At 49.0% G+C, this 20,186-nt stretch overlaps 1 protein-coding gene across 1 annotated transcript in view; it reads right to left on the bottom strand.

Annotated features, from left to right (window-relative positions):
• LOC116709587 (transmembrane protein KIAA1109 homolog) overlaps positions 1 to 17,012 on the bottom strand; it is a 64,869-nt gene extending 47,857 nt beyond the window's left edge. The window contains exons 1-22 of the mRNA XM_032548223.1: positions 16,909 to 17,012; positions 15,549 to 15,686; positions 14,979 to 15,155; positions 14,724 to 14,852; positions 13,486 to 13,605; positions 13,139 to 13,413; positions 12,094 to 12,344; positions 7,642 to 7,882; positions 6,329 to 6,826; positions 5,052 to 5,301; positions 4,840 to 4,977; positions 4,419 to 4,489; positions 4,157 to 4,330; positions 3,957 to 4,077; positions 3,748 to 3,885; positions 3,554 to 3,675; positions 2,591 to 2,793; positions 2,320 to 2,520; positions 2,041 to 2,252; positions 913 to 1,064; positions 257 to 407; positions 13 to 165 (exon numbers count right to left, since the gene is read on the bottom strand). Coding sequence (XP_032404114.1) covers positions 13 to 165; positions 257 to 407; positions 913 to 1,064; positions 2,041 to 2,252; positions 2,320 to 2,520; positions 2,591 to 2,793; positions 3,554 to 3,675; positions 3,748 to 3,885; positions 3,957 to 4,077; positions 4,157 to 4,330; positions 4,419 to 4,489; positions 4,840 to 4,977; positions 5,052 to 5,301; positions 6,329 to 6,826; positions 7,642 to 7,882; positions 12,094 to 12,344; positions 13,139 to 13,413; positions 13,486 to 13,605; positions 14,724 to 14,852; positions 14,979 to 15,155; positions 15,549 to 15,626 — 3,855 coding nt within the window. The 5' untranslated portion in view covers positions 15,627 to 15,686; positions 16,909 to 17,012. The remainder of the gene's footprint in view (positions 1 to 12; positions 166 to 256; positions 408 to 912; positions 1,065 to 2,040; positions 2,253 to 2,319; positions 2,521 to 2,590; positions 2,794 to 3,553; positions 3,676 to 3,747; positions 3,886 to 3,956; positions 4,078 to 4,156; positions 4,331 to 4,418; positions 4,490 to 4,839; positions 4,978 to 5,051; positions 5,302 to 6,328; positions 6,827 to 7,641; positions 7,883 to 12,093; positions 12,345 to 13,138; positions 13,414 to 13,485; positions 13,606 to 14,723; positions 14,853 to 14,978; positions 15,156 to 15,548; positions 15,687 to 16,908) is intronic.
• Positions 17,013 to 20,186: the final 3,174 nt, after the last annotated feature.

Genomic DNA, 20,186 nt, shown 5'->3' with positions numbered 1-20,186 from the left:
TCTGCCCCTCACCATGGTGGCCTCCTCGATGACGGCATAGTCGGCCTGCTGCAGGTAGCGGTGCAGGATGTTGCACAGCATGCAGGACGGATTCTCGTGCAGGTAGCGGGCGCGCTTCGTCACCCGGTTGTACTTGCTGCGGATCGGGATGTGGATGCTCTTCTTCTGTTGCACAAACACAAATGAAAACACGGTAAATAAAACCGATTCCAACAGTGAAACCGGATTCAGACGTTAAACCGATTGGGCGCGTTACCTCCAGAGCCTCCGTCATGATGCAGCCCATGACGGCGCAGACGCGCAGCGTTCCCTCCATGTCCAGTTTCCGTAGCGACGACTTGAGCTGGTCGATGGGGACGAGCCAGGCGCCGATGGCCGGGGTGGCGGTGCTCAGCAGGTTCAGTTGCCTGAACACGAAATGGGAAAAACAACCTGAGAAACGCGAGTTCTCTCTAAGACTGGGCTCTTCAGAGTGCCGCCACCAGTGGGCGCCACAGAGGAAAAATACGGCAACATATTTATGAATCTGACAAATGTATTTTTCCTTACATTATAAAATCTAATCTGTTTCTTACAATGCAATGAAGTATTAGGGCAAGGCAAAGAAAATAATTAAATTACGAGAATACTATGGAAAAATAATCCAAGTCAAATTATAAAGCTGTAATTTAAGGCAATAAACTCATGATATTCAGAGAACAAAGTCTAAACAATGTGAGAAAGTTGTTACAATTTTACCAGCATAAAGTCGCAATAAAGCTGCACTAGCCTAGCCTAGCAGTTAGGCTAGTTATTCTGGATTTTTTAAATGTTATTTTAATCATCTTGCTTTAGCCTAGCCTAGCATCAGCAGTCATTCTGGAGGTTTGGGTTGCAGATCCAGTTGGGTGTTTCTGGGGTAAGGCGTCCCACCTGGACATGGTCTGGGACGCTGAGCGGACGTTGGTGGGAGCAGCGAAGCTGAACCAGATCTCCCTGATGGTTAGCTTCATGCTGCTGGAGTCGGGCGGCGGCGGCATCAGGGGGAGATCTTTCTTCAGGTCGTCAGACTCCACGCCTTCATCCTGCATGACGGGAAGCCTTCAGGTAAAAATGGATTCCACTCAAACGCCTCCATATCTGTTTACTTCTGTTGTAGTTTCATCTATATGCTATCTGCACCGTTAGATTAATACTATTATCAGATTAGTATCCAATAATAAAAGTATTAATAGTTAGAACAAGCAAACTCAGAGTCTGTTGGTATTTCTAGTTTGTTTGTTTTTTTTACACCTGTTGAACTTATGACCATCCTGCTCCTCAGCTGCATGTTTTAGTCTCACTATGTTACTTTAACAGTATGCAGAGTTTCCTGTGAAACTGATGCTGTGAGTTTAATCTTTGAGTTTGAGCTGTTTGTTTACCCTACCCGCAAAGAAAGAAGGAACGCTTAGCCTGGCGGGGGGCTAGGAAAGCATGGCGGGCCGCCAGGCTTATAATACACTGAAAAAGGAAACCCTGAGTATGATACGTTTCCTGTTCAGTCCGTTTTCTGTTTTTATTTTATATTTTCTTTACATTTTATGTTAATCTCAATGCTTCAACTTAAACTTTAGAACTACACAATACATCTATGATTTAGGTATTTTTATTGAATTTTTACATTTATTTTCTATGTGATTATTTGTGATAGACTGGCGCCATGACAACGTTACGCCCCGCCTCTAGAAACTGTATAGTTTTATTTATTTATGCTCAGGTTTATTATTGTAGTTTTTATTATGAACAAACAGTTTTAATTCTGCTCAGATGTAATTAATCTTAAAGTATTTATCAAATCTAGTCCACTTTATTGATGTTCGATTCATTTATTCTTTATTTTCAATCAAATTATCCATCATTTTCATCTTTCCGTTACAAAAAGAAGCTTTAAATTCAGAATTTGATCATTTCTGCCAGTAACTGGTATTGATTACTAATAAAATCTGAATTAATCAGAATTAAATTCTGTCTTTTATGAGGTTATTCTCCACCAGGAGAGCAGGAACGAGTCGTCCTGACCTGCTCGTCCGAGTCCGAGTTGTCGTTGGCGTCAGAGTTGGGGCTGATGACGTCGTTGGGCAGGTTGTCGTCGGAAACGTCGGTGCTGTAGCCGCTCCCGGTCTGGGATCCTGTGGAGCCGTTGGACTTGCCGGTCCCGGTCTTCCCGCCGCCGTCCGAGTGTCCCATGACGCCGAAGGCGTTGTAGAGAACGGCGCCGGACTGACGGCCGCCTGGAAGCAGAGCGGAGACGTGAGCCTCCCGTCCTGCGGGGGGCGCTGCAGGGAGCGGCGGCGTTACCTTTGATAGTGAGGTTCTCGATGCCGCATTCGAACATGATCCAGCCCCATTTCTCCAGCGAGGCAGCGGTGCGAGTCGGGTCGCTCGGCGCCGCCTGGCCGTCCGTCTCGTCCACCAGGGAGAACTCGTCCAGGTCCTCCAGGCCGAACAGAACCTTGGACTTCTCGAACGGGATGGCGGTGATGGCGAACGTCCCCACGTCTGCAGAGGACAAGGCGGGGTTCAGAGGGCACGGTTGCAGCGGGGGGCCGGGCCGGACCGTGGAACCGACCTGTGGAGTCCAGTCCGCGCAGCTGGCTGTGGATCCGGTGGACGTTCAGCCTGGCAGCGATCTCTTTGCCCTTCTCGATGCCGGCGTTGGAGCGCAGCGACCCGGACGACTGCGGCTGCATCTTGGTGGCCGACGCGTACTTCTCCAACATGACGGATGGTCGGCCATGTTCGGTGGCGTTCGGTGTCTCCTCAACAATCCCCCTGACAGGAACAGAGGCAACCGGTTCCACAGCAGCTTCACTATCCATTCATTCACTGAACAAAACTCTTAGCTCCGCTAACGCTAAACCACCAAACACATTAAGGTTAACAGAAGCTAATGCTAAACCTCTTGGCACATAAAACAAATTAGCAGATGCTAACACTAAAAAATGAAATACAAAAAAAATATTTACCCTAACCCTAACCCTATTGCATAAAAAATTACCAGGAGCTAACATTAAACAGCAAAACACAAAGAAAATGATAAGAAGCTGAAGCTAAACCACTAAACACAAACATTTTGTAACCAGGTTGCTATGTATTGCAAATTTTTTGCCCAGGTCCCTCTTGAAAATGAAATCTAGATCTCAACGGGGTTTACCTGGTTAAATAAAAGATTAAAATTAGCAGAGGCTAAAGCTAACATTAAAACAACTATTGATTTCTGCTACATTTTATCACTTGAAAGTTGTATAAATATGACGACCAAAGAGGAAAACATTTGATGAGACAAAGTCATAAAAAGAAGGAATATTTCATCACAATAAGAGTAAAACGTGGCAGCCATCTTGAATAATGGCCACCATCCTAAATTTAAGTGGCTGATGTGAAATCTGAAAAGCATCAGACCTGCGAAGTTAGCATGTTAATGCTAATATTAGGCAGGTTTTGACAATGATGAGTGTCGCCATGGTAACCTGCGGGTGGCTATGCGTCGCCGTGGTAACCTGCGGGTGGCTATTGGATGCGCACGGCTCACCGGTTCATCCTGAACTGGGTGGCGATCCGGTCGAAGCACAGCGCCACCAGAGACACGTGTGGGACGCATTTAGCGGACGGGGAGCCTTCCTCTACGGAGGCCTGCAGGAGGCAAAGGTTCACCTGCACAGACACAGTTACACACAGTCACCAAACACATCCTGGACGCGTTGCCTTCCGGGTCAAAGGTCACACCTTTGGGATGGAGACGTTGGCCTGGAGCCCCTTTATCTTGACGTTGTCGGGTTTGACGGACAGCTCCGTCTGTCCGCTGGAGGTCAGGGTGGCGGCGTCCGGCTTGGACAGCTTTTGCTCCGGCTTGGCCGTCTGACTCTGTGGACGCACAGCGTCAGTCGCCGCCAGGTAAGCGGCTCACCTGTAGAACCGGGTGGATGGATACGCACCGACTCGGCCACCGTGGACTTGCTGATCTGATACGCCTCGGTCAGCACTTTACCGTGCAGGTCGTCCAAGATGGCCGCCGGGTGCCGGACGCTTTCGAAGTGGACCATGGACTCGATGTATCTGAGACGGACGCAACAGAAAACCGTGTGATCATTCCGGTTCCGGTCCAAACGGAACGGAGCCGTCAGCCGGTCTCTACCTGTCCAGGGACTCGGCCACCAGCGGCGTCAGAACCACGTTGACGGCGCCTTTCACCTCCACGATGGCCGTGGTTCTGGTCTGAGCCAGCGGCTGCTCCAGCGACCAGTCGTCCGTCGTCGTGTCCTCGTCCGTGTTCTCCATGGCTCTTTTATCCAGCGGCGTGTACGGCGTGCTGCGGGGCAACAACCGCACCAGGGGTCAGAGGTCAGAGGTCAGGGTCAGTATCTGATCAGCAGGTCATCCTGCTCCACTTCCTGTACCTGGTGTTGTCGCCCATCAGCTGGAGCCCGCGGTCCAGCAGGGAGGTGGCCGACAGGCCCGGCTTGATCACCTGGAGAACAGAACCTCGTCTGAGTCCAGAACCAGAACCAGGCACAACAGGAAGGTTCTACGGAGCACCAGAACCTCCAGACGGTTCTGAGTGTCCCTGCTGTGTCTGCTGCGGACCCAGCCTAAAAGGGTCGCTAACAAGGTTCTGCAGAACCATCAGACCCTAAGTGGGTCGCTAACAAGGTTCTGAAGTTATCAGAACCAGGCATCCTGGAGGAGATTAATCTGGACCAGGAAGGAGCAGAACTTTATAAAAAAGCATCTGGAGTCGGAGCAACAGAACCAGAACAGACCAGGCTGGTTCCGACCCAGTGAACAGCAGGAACCCGTCCAGAACAGAGGAAGTCGGACCTTGAAGCCGGGCACAGCCAGCTGGTCGAAGGAGGCGGAGCTTTCCTCGCTGGTGGGCGTGTCCAGGTCCAGTGGCCGGTGCAGAGACGACTTGGAGGTTCTCTTGTTGGTCGGCTGCTTGACGGACCAGTTGGACACCTGCAGAGAGCCGCGTCATTCAGAGCCCAGACGGAGAACGGGCCGGGCTGGGCCGGGCCGCGGCGGGGCGGTACCTGGTAGTGGGCCAGGTAGTTCTGGTAGCAGGCCATGACGTGAGGCTGCCGGGTCACCGGGCCGGGCTCGGCCGTCTTCTCCGCCTCCACAGAACTCTCCTCCTCCATGGCCAGCGCCGACACGAAGGAGGCCTGGGACGGGTGGGCGGCCAGCGGCTGGGGCGGCGGCGGGGGGCGGGGTTCCGTGATCAGCTCCCCGTTCAGGACGTAGGTCAGAGGCCCCTCCACGCTGTGGTAGATTGAGCTGCGGCTGGGGGTCAGAGGTCAACAAACCGTGAAACGAGCCGCAGACTGGTGCAAACACGTGAAAAAGCGCCAAAACACGCTGCAGCCACGTTTCCCTGCTGGTTTGAGTTTGTACGTTTTTAGCTCAGTTCGATTGTGTTTTCAGCAAAGTTAGCAAACATTTGATGAGCTTTAGTTTATTTCTCCCTTTGCAGCCCCAGCTCCAGACCAGTTTAACGGGGGGTGGGGGGGATCAATCTATTTAGCAATAATAATATTTCTTACGGTATTAGCTAGTCCTCTTTTAGCTAACATTGCCTAGCTTTACTCAACTCATTCCGTTAGTTTGGGGGAAAAACTGCAAAGTTCTTTACGTTTTGCTGCCATGATTCTAACACACCTGAGCAGCTCTGCACAGCAGCAGCAGGTCTCCTTCGCTAGCGTCTTAGCGCTCATGATGCGTTTAAAGGCAGCTCGGAAAAACAAGTTACTACGTGTTAACAACGGATTAAACAGTTTTAACTGCTGAAAATAGTGACAGAAGGCACAGATATGGGAAGTGCAGAAGCCGCTACTGTATCAAATCGATATAGGAATAACAGAAAGTTATCAGTCACAAACAGCTTCCAGTCCAGGGGGGCACAGCTGACTCTGTGGACGGGCAATGTCCCCCAGAACCCCCCCAGCGCTGCCGGGCCTGGCTCTAAGCGTCGCGTTTTTACCCGTTAGCGGTTTGGCCCATGGCGGCTGGTCTGTGATGCGCTTTCACCCTTCAGCCATGATTTTATACTGTGAGGTACGGAGATGCAGATTAACTTCGTCCTGTCTGTCATGAAAGTGTTTGGCTGAGGCGGCCGGAAGAGGCTGAGCGTCTGATTGGCTGATGGAGTCAGACAGGAAGCATCAGATTAAAGATGGCGGTGCCGGCGGCCCGCGTTCGGTCTGAAGCTGCTCAGCTTTAACATTAAATCAGAGTTAAATCATTCATTCATCCAGCCTGACAGGAGCAGAGCCGCTCAATCTGTCTGATCTGCTGCGACCTCTGACCTCACCTGTAGCTCTCCATGTGGTACGGCGGCTGCTGCATCTGCTGCCGCCTCTTCTTCTTGCGACCCGGGTACGTGCCGGGCCCCTCGTCGGCGCTGCTGATCGGCTCGAAGTCCTCGGTGGCGGAGAAGTAGGCCTCGCTCTCGGCCACCGACATGCTGGAGTCGGCCGAGCGGTACTGGTGGAAGGTGCTGGAGTCGGCCGACGGCGTGAAGGGGAACGAGCCGTAGCTGCGCCGCTGCCGGGGCGAGTCCAGGACGTTCTCGTCGCTACGCGAAACCTCGCTGCTGAATTGGACGCCTCCGCCGCCACCGCCGGCGGAGGTCATAGCGACTGGCGGCTTGTCAGCGAACACGGCGGCCGACAGGCTCTTGGTGCTGCCCAGCCGACCCGAATGGACCGAAGACTGGCGGCGCAGCGGCGAGCAGAGCGGCGAACGCACCGAGGCGCGGTCCTGGGAGCCGGGGGACAGGGGGGACGCCTCGGGGACGTCGCCCAGCGCGCTGCGGAGACACAGGACACGGAGAGATTACACCGGATTATAATCTGATACAACCAGAGTAAACCAGGATAAACTGGAAACGGCCGTATTATCACTTCTGGAAGGATTTATCCTCCAGAAAACACGTTACCGTGACAACTGCAGGGACAAATGACTAACGAGATGGGAAATGTTGCAGTTTGCTCTCTAAGTTAGGAACTGTGTGTAAAAATTACTGATAAATGATAATACTGTCGTTTTGAGAGTTTAATTTCATACTGAACACGCCACACTGAAACTAGAAGATATTTTAAATATCCAGAATAAAAACCAGAAACAATAAAAAGGAAATATAAAGCCATACAGAAATTATAATGTGTCTGCAAACAAAATATTAATCATCTGATTGGAAATTATGAAGCTCATTTTAATTAATCATTAATTAGTTAATTATTTATTGAGACAGGCTTATGTAGTGCAGCTAATTTGGGATTAACAGTCTGGTTTTGGGATTATTTTAATAAACATGCTCTAGTCTGATGAAGCTGAAACTCAAATGTTTTTGGAGGAGAAAGAAGGACGTCTGAAAGGTACAGCGGTGGCAGCATCATGCTGAGTGAACTCCAGCAAAGCCAAAACATCCGACACAAAACGTTCAGATTAGAAAAATATTCAGGAGACAAACAACCATAAATAAGAATCTGACATTTAGTAAAAAGAAAACCCTGTTAAAGCAGGATTAAAGAGTGTGTCTCTGTCTCTGTGTGTGTGTCTCTGGGTGTGTGTGTGTGTGTGTGTGCGCCTGTGTCTCTGTGTGTCTCTGTGTGTCGGACTCACTCGGCGTGGGTTCTGGCGCTGAGAGGGAAGCGGCGCTCCTCGGCGCTAGGAGGCGGCGAGTCTCTCTCTCCTGCCAGCAGGGGCAGCGCGGCGCTGGAGGAGCTGTTCTCCTCGGAGGAGGAGGCGGAGCTGTGGGAGCGCTGGGGCACCTGGAGGCTCAGGTGCTGCTGGCCGCGCCTCTCTGGCACCTCCGGTGGCAGGCAGGGGGAGTGCGTGTCCCGCTTCAGCCCGACCACTTTACCTGAGGAAACCAGAGAAACTCAGAAACTGAGTGATGGTGAAGTGATGCTGCTTCAGCATCACACACACAGAGAGACACACAGAAACAGAGACAGAGACGCCATGTTTTGGTTTTAATTACGTCCATCAATCAGGGAAAAAAACATTAACTTTTTTCCTCCCTTTAACATGAAAAAATATTTCCAGAATTTTCATAAGCATGATTTAGGATTAATCATGCTTATGAATGATTAGAAGAATTTTTTTGTTCAAAGTAAAAATAAATAAATAATATAATATTAAAACTAAAAAAAAATTAAAAATTGAAATATGTAGTAAAATACAAAAAATTAACAATAAAACTGCTATTTAAAAATAAATCAAATAGTTTTAAAACTTCAAATTAATACAAATAATTCTAACATTTAAAATCTAAAATAAAAACAGAAATAAAATAAAATAGTCCAAACTGATAATACTATGACACTTATAAATAAAAAACAGAAAACATTTGAAAAGGGAAGAATAAAATACAAAAAATAAAAATTTAATTATAAAATTAAAAGAACTTTCAAAATATAATAACTGAGAAAAAAATAAATAAAAAGCATCAATTAAAAGCTGAAATTAGTTAATATTGGATCCCAAAAAAATGGCGCCGGCACAGCTGGCTGCCTGCAGACGCAGCTCCCGTCGTGTGTGTTAATCTGTATATATTTGCTGTAACCCATTAAGGATCCATCCTTAAAGAACCCATAGATCATCAGTTAAGCTTTCCACAATGGCTGGATGTGGTTCTGTCGCTGTTCTCCGCGTTCTTCTGCTACTTTTTCTACTCTTTGTTACGGAGAACCTCGCCGAACGGAGTAGCGGCATTGTTTACTCGCGTGAACGGCTGATTGCGCTGTGTAAGCCTCTGAGCTGCCCGGAGACGGGCCTGTGGTCCCAGAGGAGCTACGGAGGAGACGCCGGGGCTGCAGGTCTGGAGTTAAACGGAGGGAGAAGAGGAGACGGCACAAACCAGCGGTACCGGCGATTATTGTGGGGAACGTGAGGTCTTAGGGGAATAAGACGGATGAACTCACGGCGCTGGTTAGGACCCAGAAGGAGTACAGGGAGTGCAGTATCTTCTGCTTCACGGAAACCTGGCTACACTCGCTTATTCCGGACTACAGCGTGGAGGTCCCTGGATTTTCCTTGGTGCGGGGGACAGGGACTTTTCCAAGAGTCGGAAGAAGAGGGGCGGTGGGATTGCACTTTATGTGAGTGAGAGGTGGTGTAATCCCGGTCATGTTAACGTGAAGGAACAGATTTGTAGCCCGGACATTGAACTTCTGGCTGTGGGAATGCGGCCGTATTATTTACCGAGGGAGTTTACGTCCGCCATTTTGATCACTGTTTACATTCCCCCATCAGCTGATGCAGCGGTGGCCTGTGACGTCATCAGCTCTACCGCAGCCAAACTCCAGACTCAACACCCGGACGCCTTCATGGTCATCACAGGTGACTTTAACCATGCCTCATTGGACAAAACTCTACACAACTTCCAGCAGTATGTTGACTGTCCCACCAGGGAAAACAAAATGCTGGATCTCCTGTATGCTAATGCCAAAGATGCATACAGCGCCACAGTCCTGCCCCCCCTTGGCAGGTCGGACCACATCTTGGTAAGGATGACTCCCAAGTATGTCCCTTTAGTGAGTAGGCAGCCTGTGAGCATCAGGACGGTGAGGAGGTGGACACAGGAGGCAGCTGAGGCACTGCAGGACTGCTTTGGGTTGACAGACTGGGATGTGCTCTGTGGGCCTCATGGGGAGGACATCGACAACATGTCTGACTGCATCACGGACTACATCAGATTCTGTGAGGACATTGTCATGCCAGCCCGGACCGTGCGCTGCTTCTCCAACAACAAACCCTGGATTACCAGTGACGTGAAGGCACTTCTAAACAAAAAGAAGATGGCTTTCAGGTCTGGAGATAAGGAGGGGCAGAGGAGAGTCCAGCGTGAACTCAGAGAGACACTGAGGACATGCAAGGACAACTACAGGAGGAAGCTTGAGTCCAAACTCGAGCAGAACAGTGTGAGAGATGTGTGGAAAGGAATGAAGCACATCGCTGGGATGAAGGGGAAGGACACACAGACATCTGGGAGCCTGGATAGAGCAAACCAGTTCAACCAGTTTTTCAACAGGTTTAGCTCACCTCCTGCTACTCCCCTACCACCACCATCCCCCCACACATCCACACTGCCCCAAGTTGTTCAACCCACCTACCGGCATTCTCCTGCACACCACCTCTCCTTCAGCCCCCCATCCCCCCTCCTCCCCCATCTCCACTGCAGACAACAACACCTACCCCCAGCTAACGGTGACTACAGGCCAGGTTAAGAGACAGTTGGAGCGATTACACCAGGGGAAGGCTGCAGGACCTGATGGCATTACACCACGGATCCTGAAGACCTGCTCCGGCCAGCTGGCCCCGGTACTGGCACACATGTACAACCTGAGCTTGAGGCTGGAGAGAGTCCCGCTGCGGTGGAAGACATCACATGTGGTTCCTGTCCCCAAGAAGCCAAGGCCATCCGACCCAGAGGACTACAGACCAGTTGCTCTCACATCTCATGTGATGAAGGTCATGGAGAGACTAGTCCTGGCCCAGCTGAGGCCTAGGGTGAGGACGTTTCTAGACCCCCTGCAATTTGCCTACCAGCCCCACTTAGGAGTTGACGATGCCGTCATCTTCCTGCAACGAGCACTTTCGCACCTGGATGGTGGAGGAGACACTGTGAGAATCACATTCTTTGATTTCTCCAGTGCCTTCAACACCATCCAGCCTCTGCTACTGGGTGAGAAGCTGCGGAGGATGGGTGTCAACGACTCAGTGATCTCCTGGGTTACTGACTACTTGACAGGCAGGCCACAGTTTGTCCGTCTGGGCAGTGTCCTGTCTGATGTGGTGGTCAGTGACGTAGGAGCTCCACAGGGAACTGTGCTTTCTCCCTTTCTCTTCACCCTGTACATCACTGATTTCCAGTACAACTCTGAGTCATGTCACCTACAGAAGTTTTCTGATGACTCAGCGGTTGTCGGGTGTATAGGGGATGGAGGGGAGGGGGAGTACAGGACACTGGTGGACGGCTTTGTGGAGTGGTCTGAGCAGAATCACCTGAGGCTCAACATTAGTAAGACCAGAGAGATGGTGATTGACTTCAGAAGGAAGAAGATACCTTCACGGCCACTAAAGGTCAAAGGGGAAGTGGTGGAGGAGGTGGAGGATTACAAATACCTGGGAGTTGTAATCGGCAACAGACTGGACTGGGCATCTAACACTGACGCTGTGTGCAAGAAGAGGATGAGCAGACTCTATTTTTTAAAGAAGCTGAGATCCTTCAATGTGTGCAGCAAGATGTTGGAGACCTTTTATCACAGTGTTGTTGCCGGCGCCATCTTCTTTGCTGCTGTGTGTTGGGGAAGCAGCATCAGAGCCAGCGACTCTAATAGACTGGACAAAATCATCAGGAAAGCTGGCTCTGTACTGGGACTAAGGCTGGAGTCCCTGGAAACTGTGGTGGAGAGGAGGACACTGAAGAAGGTTCTGTCTATTATGGACAATAAACAGCACCCTCTCCACCACATAGTGGACAGACAGCAGAGCACCTTCTCACATAGGCTGCTCCAGCTCCGCTGTCGTAGGGACAGATACAGGAAATCCTTCCTGCCACAGGCCATCTCACTGTACAATAAAAGCTAAATCATTGTTCTGCACTAATCAGTCCGATTTTGCACAACTGCACTGTGGTACACTTGCTGTACATATATTTACATATACATATCTGCATTTTTTTTAATCTTTGCAAGGACTGCTCTTAAGTTGCTTTTTATATTAACAGCATTTTATATTTTATTTTTATTTTATCTACAACTACTACTCAGTGGTGGTTGTTATTGTGTCTTGTCTCTATGCTGTAACTGCAAAGTAATTTCCCTGCTGGGATGAATAAAGTACTTCTATTCTATTCTATTCTATTCTATTTTCTCCAGTAAATTCCCTCCACATAGACCAATAACTAAAATAATAATACAAAGTAATAATTACAACAATAATAGACAGAGCAGATTCTTACTCATTCTTGGATTATTAAAAGAACCTCGACGTTGTGAACCGCTGCTTCCTGTTCTCCTCCAGCAGCTCCCCGTCGATAGCGTAGCATTAGCATGCTCAGCTACTCACCGTCCACTTTGGGCGTCTCCTTGGTGACGATCCACTCGGTGGGCTGCAGCAGCGACTGACCGTAGCTCATGTCGGACTCGGCGCTGGAAGAGGAGAAGGCAGACGAGGACGACGGTGTCAGCTCCTCCAGCCTGAAGAAATCCAGACCCATGTTGGTTCCTCCGAAGAACCTGCAGCCACCCAGGCAGCCGCAGCGGTTCCGGCTGCGCTTACTGCGCAGGCTGGCGTCATCGGGCCACAGAAACCAGAGCCTGGAGGAGACGGAGAGGAGCGGCTCCAACTAAACACAGAGAACTATTCCAACAGCCGACAGGGAGCACTTTCTACTCCCCATGAGATTCAAACTTTCTATTTGCTAAAGGACAGTTAGCTTAGCATAATGGTTCTATATTCAACATGACTGTGTTCGTCAGGCTAGCAGTTAGCTTAACATAATGGTTCTATATTCAACAGGATTGTGGTCATCAGGCTAGCAGTTAGCTTAGGATAATGGTCATATATTCAACAGGACCGTGTTCTTCAGGCTAGCAGTTAGCTTAGCATAATGGTCACATATTCAACAGGACTGCGTTCGTCAGGCTAGCAGTTACCTTAGCATAATGGTCATATATTCAACAGGACCGCGTTCGTCAGGCTAGCAGTTACCTTAGCATAATGGTCATATATTCAACTGGACCGCGTTCGTCAGGCTAGCAGTTAGCTTAGCATAATGGTCATATATTCAACAGGACCGTGTTCGTCAGGCTAGCAGTTAGCTTAGCATAATGGTCATATATTCAACAGGACCGTGTTCGTCAGGCTAGCAGTTAGCTTAGCATAATGGTCATATATTCAACAGGACCGTGTTCGTCAGGCTAGAAGTTAGCTTAGCATAATGGTCATATATTCAACTAAACCGTGTTTGTCAGGCTAGCAGTTAGCTTAGCATAATGGTTCTATTCCCCACAGGACTGTGTTCGTCAGGTTAGGAGTTAGCTTAGCATATCGGAGGGCAGTAACCGAAGATGGTTCAGTCTGACCCTGAAACAGGAAGTCTGCTGCTGACCTTCTGGTCTGCGCGTCGTGCAGCTCCAGGAAGTGTCTCTGGACGTCACACTTGGCTGGGTGATCGGCCGCCAGCGCGATGTCTGCCGTGATGAGGTTGAGGTTGACCGAGCCCGCCTCCAGCCAGACGGAGCGGCGCAGCAGGGGAGGCTGCCCCTGACCCGGCTGCTGCTGCTCGATGTACTGCCGCATGTTGACGTCCTGCACCACGGCGCTGATGCCCTCCCCCACCGCCTGGTTGTGCAGGTTGCAGGTGGCGACCCGGACGGCGGCCGTCTGGAGAAACGAGAGTCAGAGCGAATTCGGTGGCGGCGGCGGGCCGACTGCGGCATGCTAGGCGCTCGTTACCTTGACGCTGGCGGCACAGCCGTGCTCCACGACGAAGAGGTCGACTCCGTCCAGCGCCAGACGGGTCATGGTGTACTTCAGCTCCTCGGAGGTGCGGCAGTGGCCAGGCAGGCGGCCCAGCTGAAACACAGACGGCTTCGGATCAGCAGTCACACTAATGAAGCACCCGCTTTTAAAAATATCCCTGTTCACGGGGCGTGAAGTGGTGGCGCAGGGGGTTAGCACGCCCCACGTTTGGAGGCCTTAGTCCTTGACGCGGACGTCGCGGGTTCGACTCCCGGTCCCGACGACCTTTGCCGCATGTCTTCCCCCCGCTCCTCACCCTCCTTCCTGTCTGCCTACTGTAGAAAAAAATACGAGCCACTAGCGCCGCAAAAACTCTTCGGAGAAAAAAATGGAAAAAAAAAAAAAAAAAATCCCTGTTCTCATTGGCTGGCTGCCTGTTGGCATGGCAACTCAGAGACATGCTTCTGCCCCAACCGTGTGCGTTCCTCACAGAGACGACCCGACCATCAGTAAATCACAACAAAAACCTTCAGAGTTTAAGGGAAAGTTTAACAGAGAAGTGCAGAGCTCTGAGAAAGAAAAACACCCTCCTTCAAAGCCAAAACCCCAGCAGTGAAGCACTGATGTTCATTTAGCAGTGTGGCTAACTTTGAAAACATTTAGCGCAGTTAGCTTTCCCTAAATTTAGTTCCCAAATAATTTTAATCACTAATTTACTTGGTTGTTGTATGACCTTTCAGCTGAACAAAGTTAGCTACCGTTAATAAGGAGTTTATAGCCGTTAGCCGTTTATAGTCATGCTCTTATTTTGAAGTGTTTAAAAACTGTCTACAAAGCTTTTCCTAAAAGTGTGTTGGAATAGCATCTTAGCATTAGCTTCAGCTAGAACCTGTATTGCTATAGTGCTTTAGCTTCCACCAGCTACCATGCTGGTACAGCACTCTATCAGTGAGTATCAGTGTTAGCTTAAGCTAAATGCTAAGTTGGTACCAGGTTAGTTAGCTGTGCCACCACTGCACAACCTTCATTTATTAAACAGATGAAAATCTAAGTACATCCCTGAAGCCCAGTCATTTCCTTTAGCATTTCATCATACTGTGCGATCACAGAACGCCGATGTACAGCTAGCATGAGTCCATTTGGACAGAGCAGTCCGACGGCTTCATTAAGTTTCATAAATATCGTGAACTCTTCAGGTAATCATTTCAGAGAGGTGTACTTTCTTTCTGTACCTTGTCAGCACAGATGCGGCGGTCCACGCCGTGCTGGCAGATGATGGAGGGTTTGGGTTGCTCCAGCTGGAACTCTCTGGAAACCACGTGGAAAACGAACGTCTCTGCCCACTCAACCATGCTAGCCAGCTAACAGGGACAAAGCCAGAGACGTTAGCGCTCATTGCTAACCATTTCACAGAACAATAAAAAAAATCACAACAAATCCAGTTCTGAATGTGGGAAACTGATTCATAGGGAGGGGAAACCGCCCACCTGAGGAACCGTGACCCTGCCGGTCAGCGCCCCGGCCTGCATGTCGATGAGCCAAGCGTACTCCAGCGTGTCGCTGCCCAGAGGGAGACCCTGAGCTGAAAACATGGCGTGCGCCCTCATCTGCAGCCCGGACAGACTCAGGTGTCCGTCTCTCAGCACGCCGTCCGCCGTGGGGCGCTGAGGAGGAACCAGCAGCCAAACGTCACTTTCAGAGCCCTGAAGGAGAGTCACGTCCTCCTCCACAGACGGTTCTCACATCACACTGATCAAACCTCAGAGGACACGTCTGCAAACACCAGAGCCTCTGGCCCAAAGTCTGTCTGAAAACTGTAATGGTTTTTAATGGCTTCTTCCTCTCTGAGCGGCCTTCCAGCCCAGGTTGGCACAGTCATAATTACACCAGAATAAAGTCGTAGCATTACTAGGATAAAGACATAAAGTTACCACAGAATGAGGTTGTAAAGTTACTCAGAAAGCTTGGAATAATTTGAGTATAAAGTTGGAAAAGAAGCTTTCGGTTCATCCGGTTCGTTCTTCCCTCCTGATGTGAAAGCGCTGTCTGGTCGGTACCTGGTAGTTGTCGCTGACGAAGATGTGAATGGGCGACAGGATCATCTGCAGCATCGTCTCCTTGTAGCCTTTCTTCATCTCGAAGCAGAGGCGCTCCAGGAAGCCGGACGGGCCTTCTGGACCTTCACTGCTGCAGTGCTGCAGGAGCGAACCGGGTTACTCTCAGAACCGACCACAGCATCAATACACAACCCAATTTAAAATGGATACCTGAAAACCTAATCACAATACAAGCGATTCATATCAGTGGATTGACGTTTAGTTTTTATACATCTGAACTCCTCATGTCTTTGCTTCATGTTTTTATTTTTCAAGAGTTATGAGACGAAAAACTGAAACCTGAAACTGCTGCAAGTTACTCAGCAGCTTGTTGCTAGGCAACCACAGAGTGAGAGTTGATGCTACCCAGCTAGCTTAGCTCGCTGTGAGCGGCTAAAGCCTTTCCTCTGCCTACATCTCCCAGAATGCTGTGCGGTTCTGGATCAGAGTTCAGTTAAATTATTGAATATTTTATCACAAATTGTTATGTGCTTCGGCACATTGTATTTATTTCTGTCTATTTTTTTTTACTTGGATTATCTTTGTATAGAAGTAGTTGTATGATTTTTGTTGTTGTTGTTTAATATACTTTAGAGTTTTGATAATTCTTTCTTGTAATTGGTCCGTTAATTTGTGACGCTGTTGGACAGCCTATAAATAGGCTGGGTTGCGCCAGGTAAAGGCGACGCCCTCCCAACCAACACCCAGGATGCGTTTGTGACGCGGTGCGCACGTCTCCAGCCTGCCACACGGTAGTTTTTGTTAGCTGTTTGTTTGGTTGATGTTTTTTTGTTGTAATTTGACCTGGTGGGACCGGTTGTCCTGTTTTCGATTTCTCTTTAACAGTAGTTTCTTTTTTCTTGTAGTCCGGTACTAGCAGGGGCTTCGACGGCCCTGTATAGGGTTGGCCCCCTGCTGTACCGTTTTGTTCTTTTTGATCGGCTCATCAGGTCCAACTTTCTGTTTATACTTTGGGATTTTTGTGTTCTTTCTTTTTTGGGACACGGGGAACCGAGGATTTAATTCTCTTTTTCTTCACAGAAAAAATCAAAAGAAGCTCATCTTAAAGAAAAGGTCGAGAGAATTGAAAAAAAAAATTACTTTTTGAATCCTCATTTTTGTCTTCGTGTCCTCAAATATGTTGTGCCCTTTGTGGACGTAACACAAATATACATCTTGCATATTGATCCCATATCTATGGAGACATATATAGTTATTGATCTTTGTGTCTAACATGTGTTCACATGTTCTGCAGCCATGTTTGTTTTTATTTCAGCTTCCTGTGGATCCCAACCGGACAGAACCGTGCAACCCGGCTCACCACTGGCAGCCGGCCGTGGACCTTGTAGAGGTTGATCAGTACGGTGATATCCCAGGGCCGCAGGTCCAGGGGGTGGCCGTGTGCGCCGTCCTCCGCACCAGGAGACGAAGGTAAGAGTAGCCGAGGCCCCGACGAGGTGGCCGAGGACGGCACCGGGCTGGACACGGCCTCCTCAAAGTCCGTGTACATGTCGTCCTCCCCGAAGTAGTTCTCCTGGAGGTGGGGAGGAAAAGGAGGAGGAGGAAGAGTTCAGAGTTCAGATCTGAGAGGAAGCCGAGGCGTTCGGGTGACCCCAGCTGCAGACCTTGATGGCGATGAGGGCACGCAGCAGAGGCCCGTACAGGAGGATCTGGGAGTCCGGAGACATTTCCATCTCCACCTGCAGCCGGTCGGGCGGCAGGTCCGACGGGTCGGCGGAGAGCCGCGCGGCCGGGGCGGCGCCGCAGGGGAAACGTGGCACCGCGCCCCTGGTCGGGGGGGGGCGGATCGCAGACAGCATGGACTCCTCTATCTCTGAGACTACGCAGTGAGGGAAGAGGAGGAAGGTCAACAGACAGCAGCAGAACCAGAACCAGAACCAGAACCAGAACCTACACGACTGCTTGAGCTGCTCGTCCGCCCTTCTGGGGGTAGATGGGATGCCATGTGTGTCGATGATGAGCAGGAAGTTTTGGGACGCTCCAGCAGTCCACCCAGCCGGCCCTGCGCCATGGCAACAGTTACAATGCCGTGGCAACAGCTACAACGCCGAATGTAAACATTCAGGCTATTGCTCCACAGAACAGAAGTATGAGCCAATTCTGTGCTAGCGCCATGCTAATGCTATGCTAGCGCCATACTAATGCTATGCTAACATCATGCTAAAGCTATGCTAATACTGTGGCAACAGAGCGCTGACTCTAAACGCAGGCGTCCTACTAAACGTGGAATAAAGTCAGTACAAAGAAATACGAGATGTTTTTAATACAAAATAAAGTTGGATTAATGTGAGAATGAAGCTGTAAAATTACAAGAATAAAGTTATAATATTTAAAGAAATGTAAAAAAAATGTTATAAGTCGAATGTTTTGTGAAGCTGCACTTTGACATCAGTTGTACAAATAGAAAATACTTTTACCACATCAGCATCAAGTTATCAGCAGCGTTTGAATCGATCAATCAATGATTGAGTCTATTATGAAGAAGGAAAGACGAACTGAGCTGCTCACGTCACGCCTTAATGGATGGAGACTTTTTCGTCTAAACAACTAATTTCTCATAAATTTACTAACTGTTTCCTGGTAATTTTGTGACGTTCAGTCTGGTCCAAATGCTGTGAGCTAAAGGTAATAAATCAAATGTTTCTGTTTCCTGACGAAGACGACTGATGAAGGTTCATGAAGGGAAAATAAAAGTTTTACTGGACCAGTAACGACCCAACATGTCGGCCATGTTCAGCTGCTGAGAGCTCAGCCGTCAGGTCGCAAACAGCTGACCTTTGCACTGACGACAGGAAATGAGGCGACTGGTTTAGCTGCTGCTGACCTGAGGGTCACCGGGTCACCTGACCAGATTATACAGACCGCTGGGATTAATCTGCAGATTAATCTGACGTTTTACCCAGCTGATTATTCACACTGCGCCTCCGGTTTAACACGTCAACATTCAACACAAAATCAGAAATTACATTACAGAAATCTAAGTTTAGAGCAGAAATCTGACCAACATGAATGATACTTTAAGAAAACTCATCTATGACTCATCAAAATGAGGTTTTAGATATTTGGTTAAGAAAGTGCTGTCACTTTTTAAATATTTTACACGAATAAAGTTAATGAGAATAAAGTGGTAATAATGCTGGGGTAAAGTCGGGCTGTCCAGACAGTCGCCTGTAGAGTTTTAAGTGGCTGTTCTGTCAAAAATGCTCATATTAAAAAAATTGAATTTATCTTTGATTATTTTTCAGATTATTTGCCTTCAGGAAATTACAACTGCATCTTCACTAGAGACACTTTTCAGACATCTTTAGTTAGAAGTATTAATCTAACGGCGACTTCACGGCTCGTTATAATTTCATTGGTTTTCAGTAATTTATTGCAGATGTTTTGAGTTAAAGCCTCCATAGATGAACTGACGTCTCTAGTTCTGAACCAGTCAGATATCTGACAGTTTATTGTTTCTGCTGGGATTAGATTATGTTCTGTGTTTGGTTTTGAATGTATTCGTTCCTTGTTTGTTTTTGTTTTAATTGCTGTTATTTGTTCTATTATTTGGTTAATTATGTTGCAGATCAACACCCTTCCTGCTCTTTGTCAGTCTGTAATATTTGTTGTATACACTAATTGGTGAATTAAAAAATAATTTTAAAAAGACATCAGTAGAGGTGATTAAATGCTAATCTGGCCTGCCATACTGGCCATCCCAGCATGCCTCACTCTGCTTTGGTGATGTTCCTCCAGCGCGGCTTGCTGGTTTTGGAGGACGGGGCTCCCTGGCCGTCTCCGGACGCCGCGCCATCGCCGGGCAGCTTGACGCTCTGGTAGTCCTTGGCCAGGGTGAGCAGTGGGTAGCGGCTGGGATGGCACTCTGGTAGCGACAGCCGCATGTCCGTGTCCTCGGCCTGCGGGAGAGACGCGGCGGCGCCGGCCATGTTCAGAGCTGGACGGATCAGAGCGGAACCAGAGGCAGAAGACGGACTCACCCTCAGGCTGAAGCGGGTGTGGCAGGTGGCGGGGACGAACTCGGTGAAAGGAAGCGTGAAGTCGATGTTGAGCGTCTCGCCGCAGGCCGCCAGGTACACTGCAGGTCAATAACGCAATCGATCAGCTGATCGATCAGCTAACCCCACAGGCAAAACCTCAACATCACTCCACCATCAATCAGCATATAAACCCTTTAACTACAGAAAGTTATTGCAGCTAAAGCTGCTGGAACCAGAAGTTTACATACACCACACAGAGACATATTTATTCTCTGAAGCTGAATCTGATTTTGTTAATAATACTTTAACTTCCTGCTGATGTCTGTCCGGGTTATGGTGATGAGAGCTGCTGAAGAACGGAACGATTCATGCAGAGCGGCTTGCTCACCGTTCTCCTGCTGCTTGGTGGAGCAGTCGATCCAGTTGTGTTGGTTCGCCGCCCAAATCATCTCAAACTGGTGGAATAAGATCTTAAACTTCCAGGAATACGGAACAAAGGAGTAGATATCCGGCGCGCTGTCGCTCGCCCAGTCCTTGATCAGATCTGAGTGGACAGAGAAAACTCTGAGGACCGGGTCTCAGTCATCGTGCAGAAACG

The sequence above is a fragment of the Xiphophorus hellerii genome, chromosome 19 (genome assembly GCF_003331165.1).
Source record: "Xiphophorus hellerii strain 12219 chromosome 19, Xiphophorus_hellerii-4.1, whole genome shotgun sequence".
Classification (NCBI taxonomy): Eukaryota; Metazoa; Chordata; class Actinopteri; order Cyprinodontiformes; family Poeciliidae; genus Xiphophorus; species Xiphophorus hellerii.
This window is presented reverse-complemented; position numbering and strand designations above follow the sequence as displayed.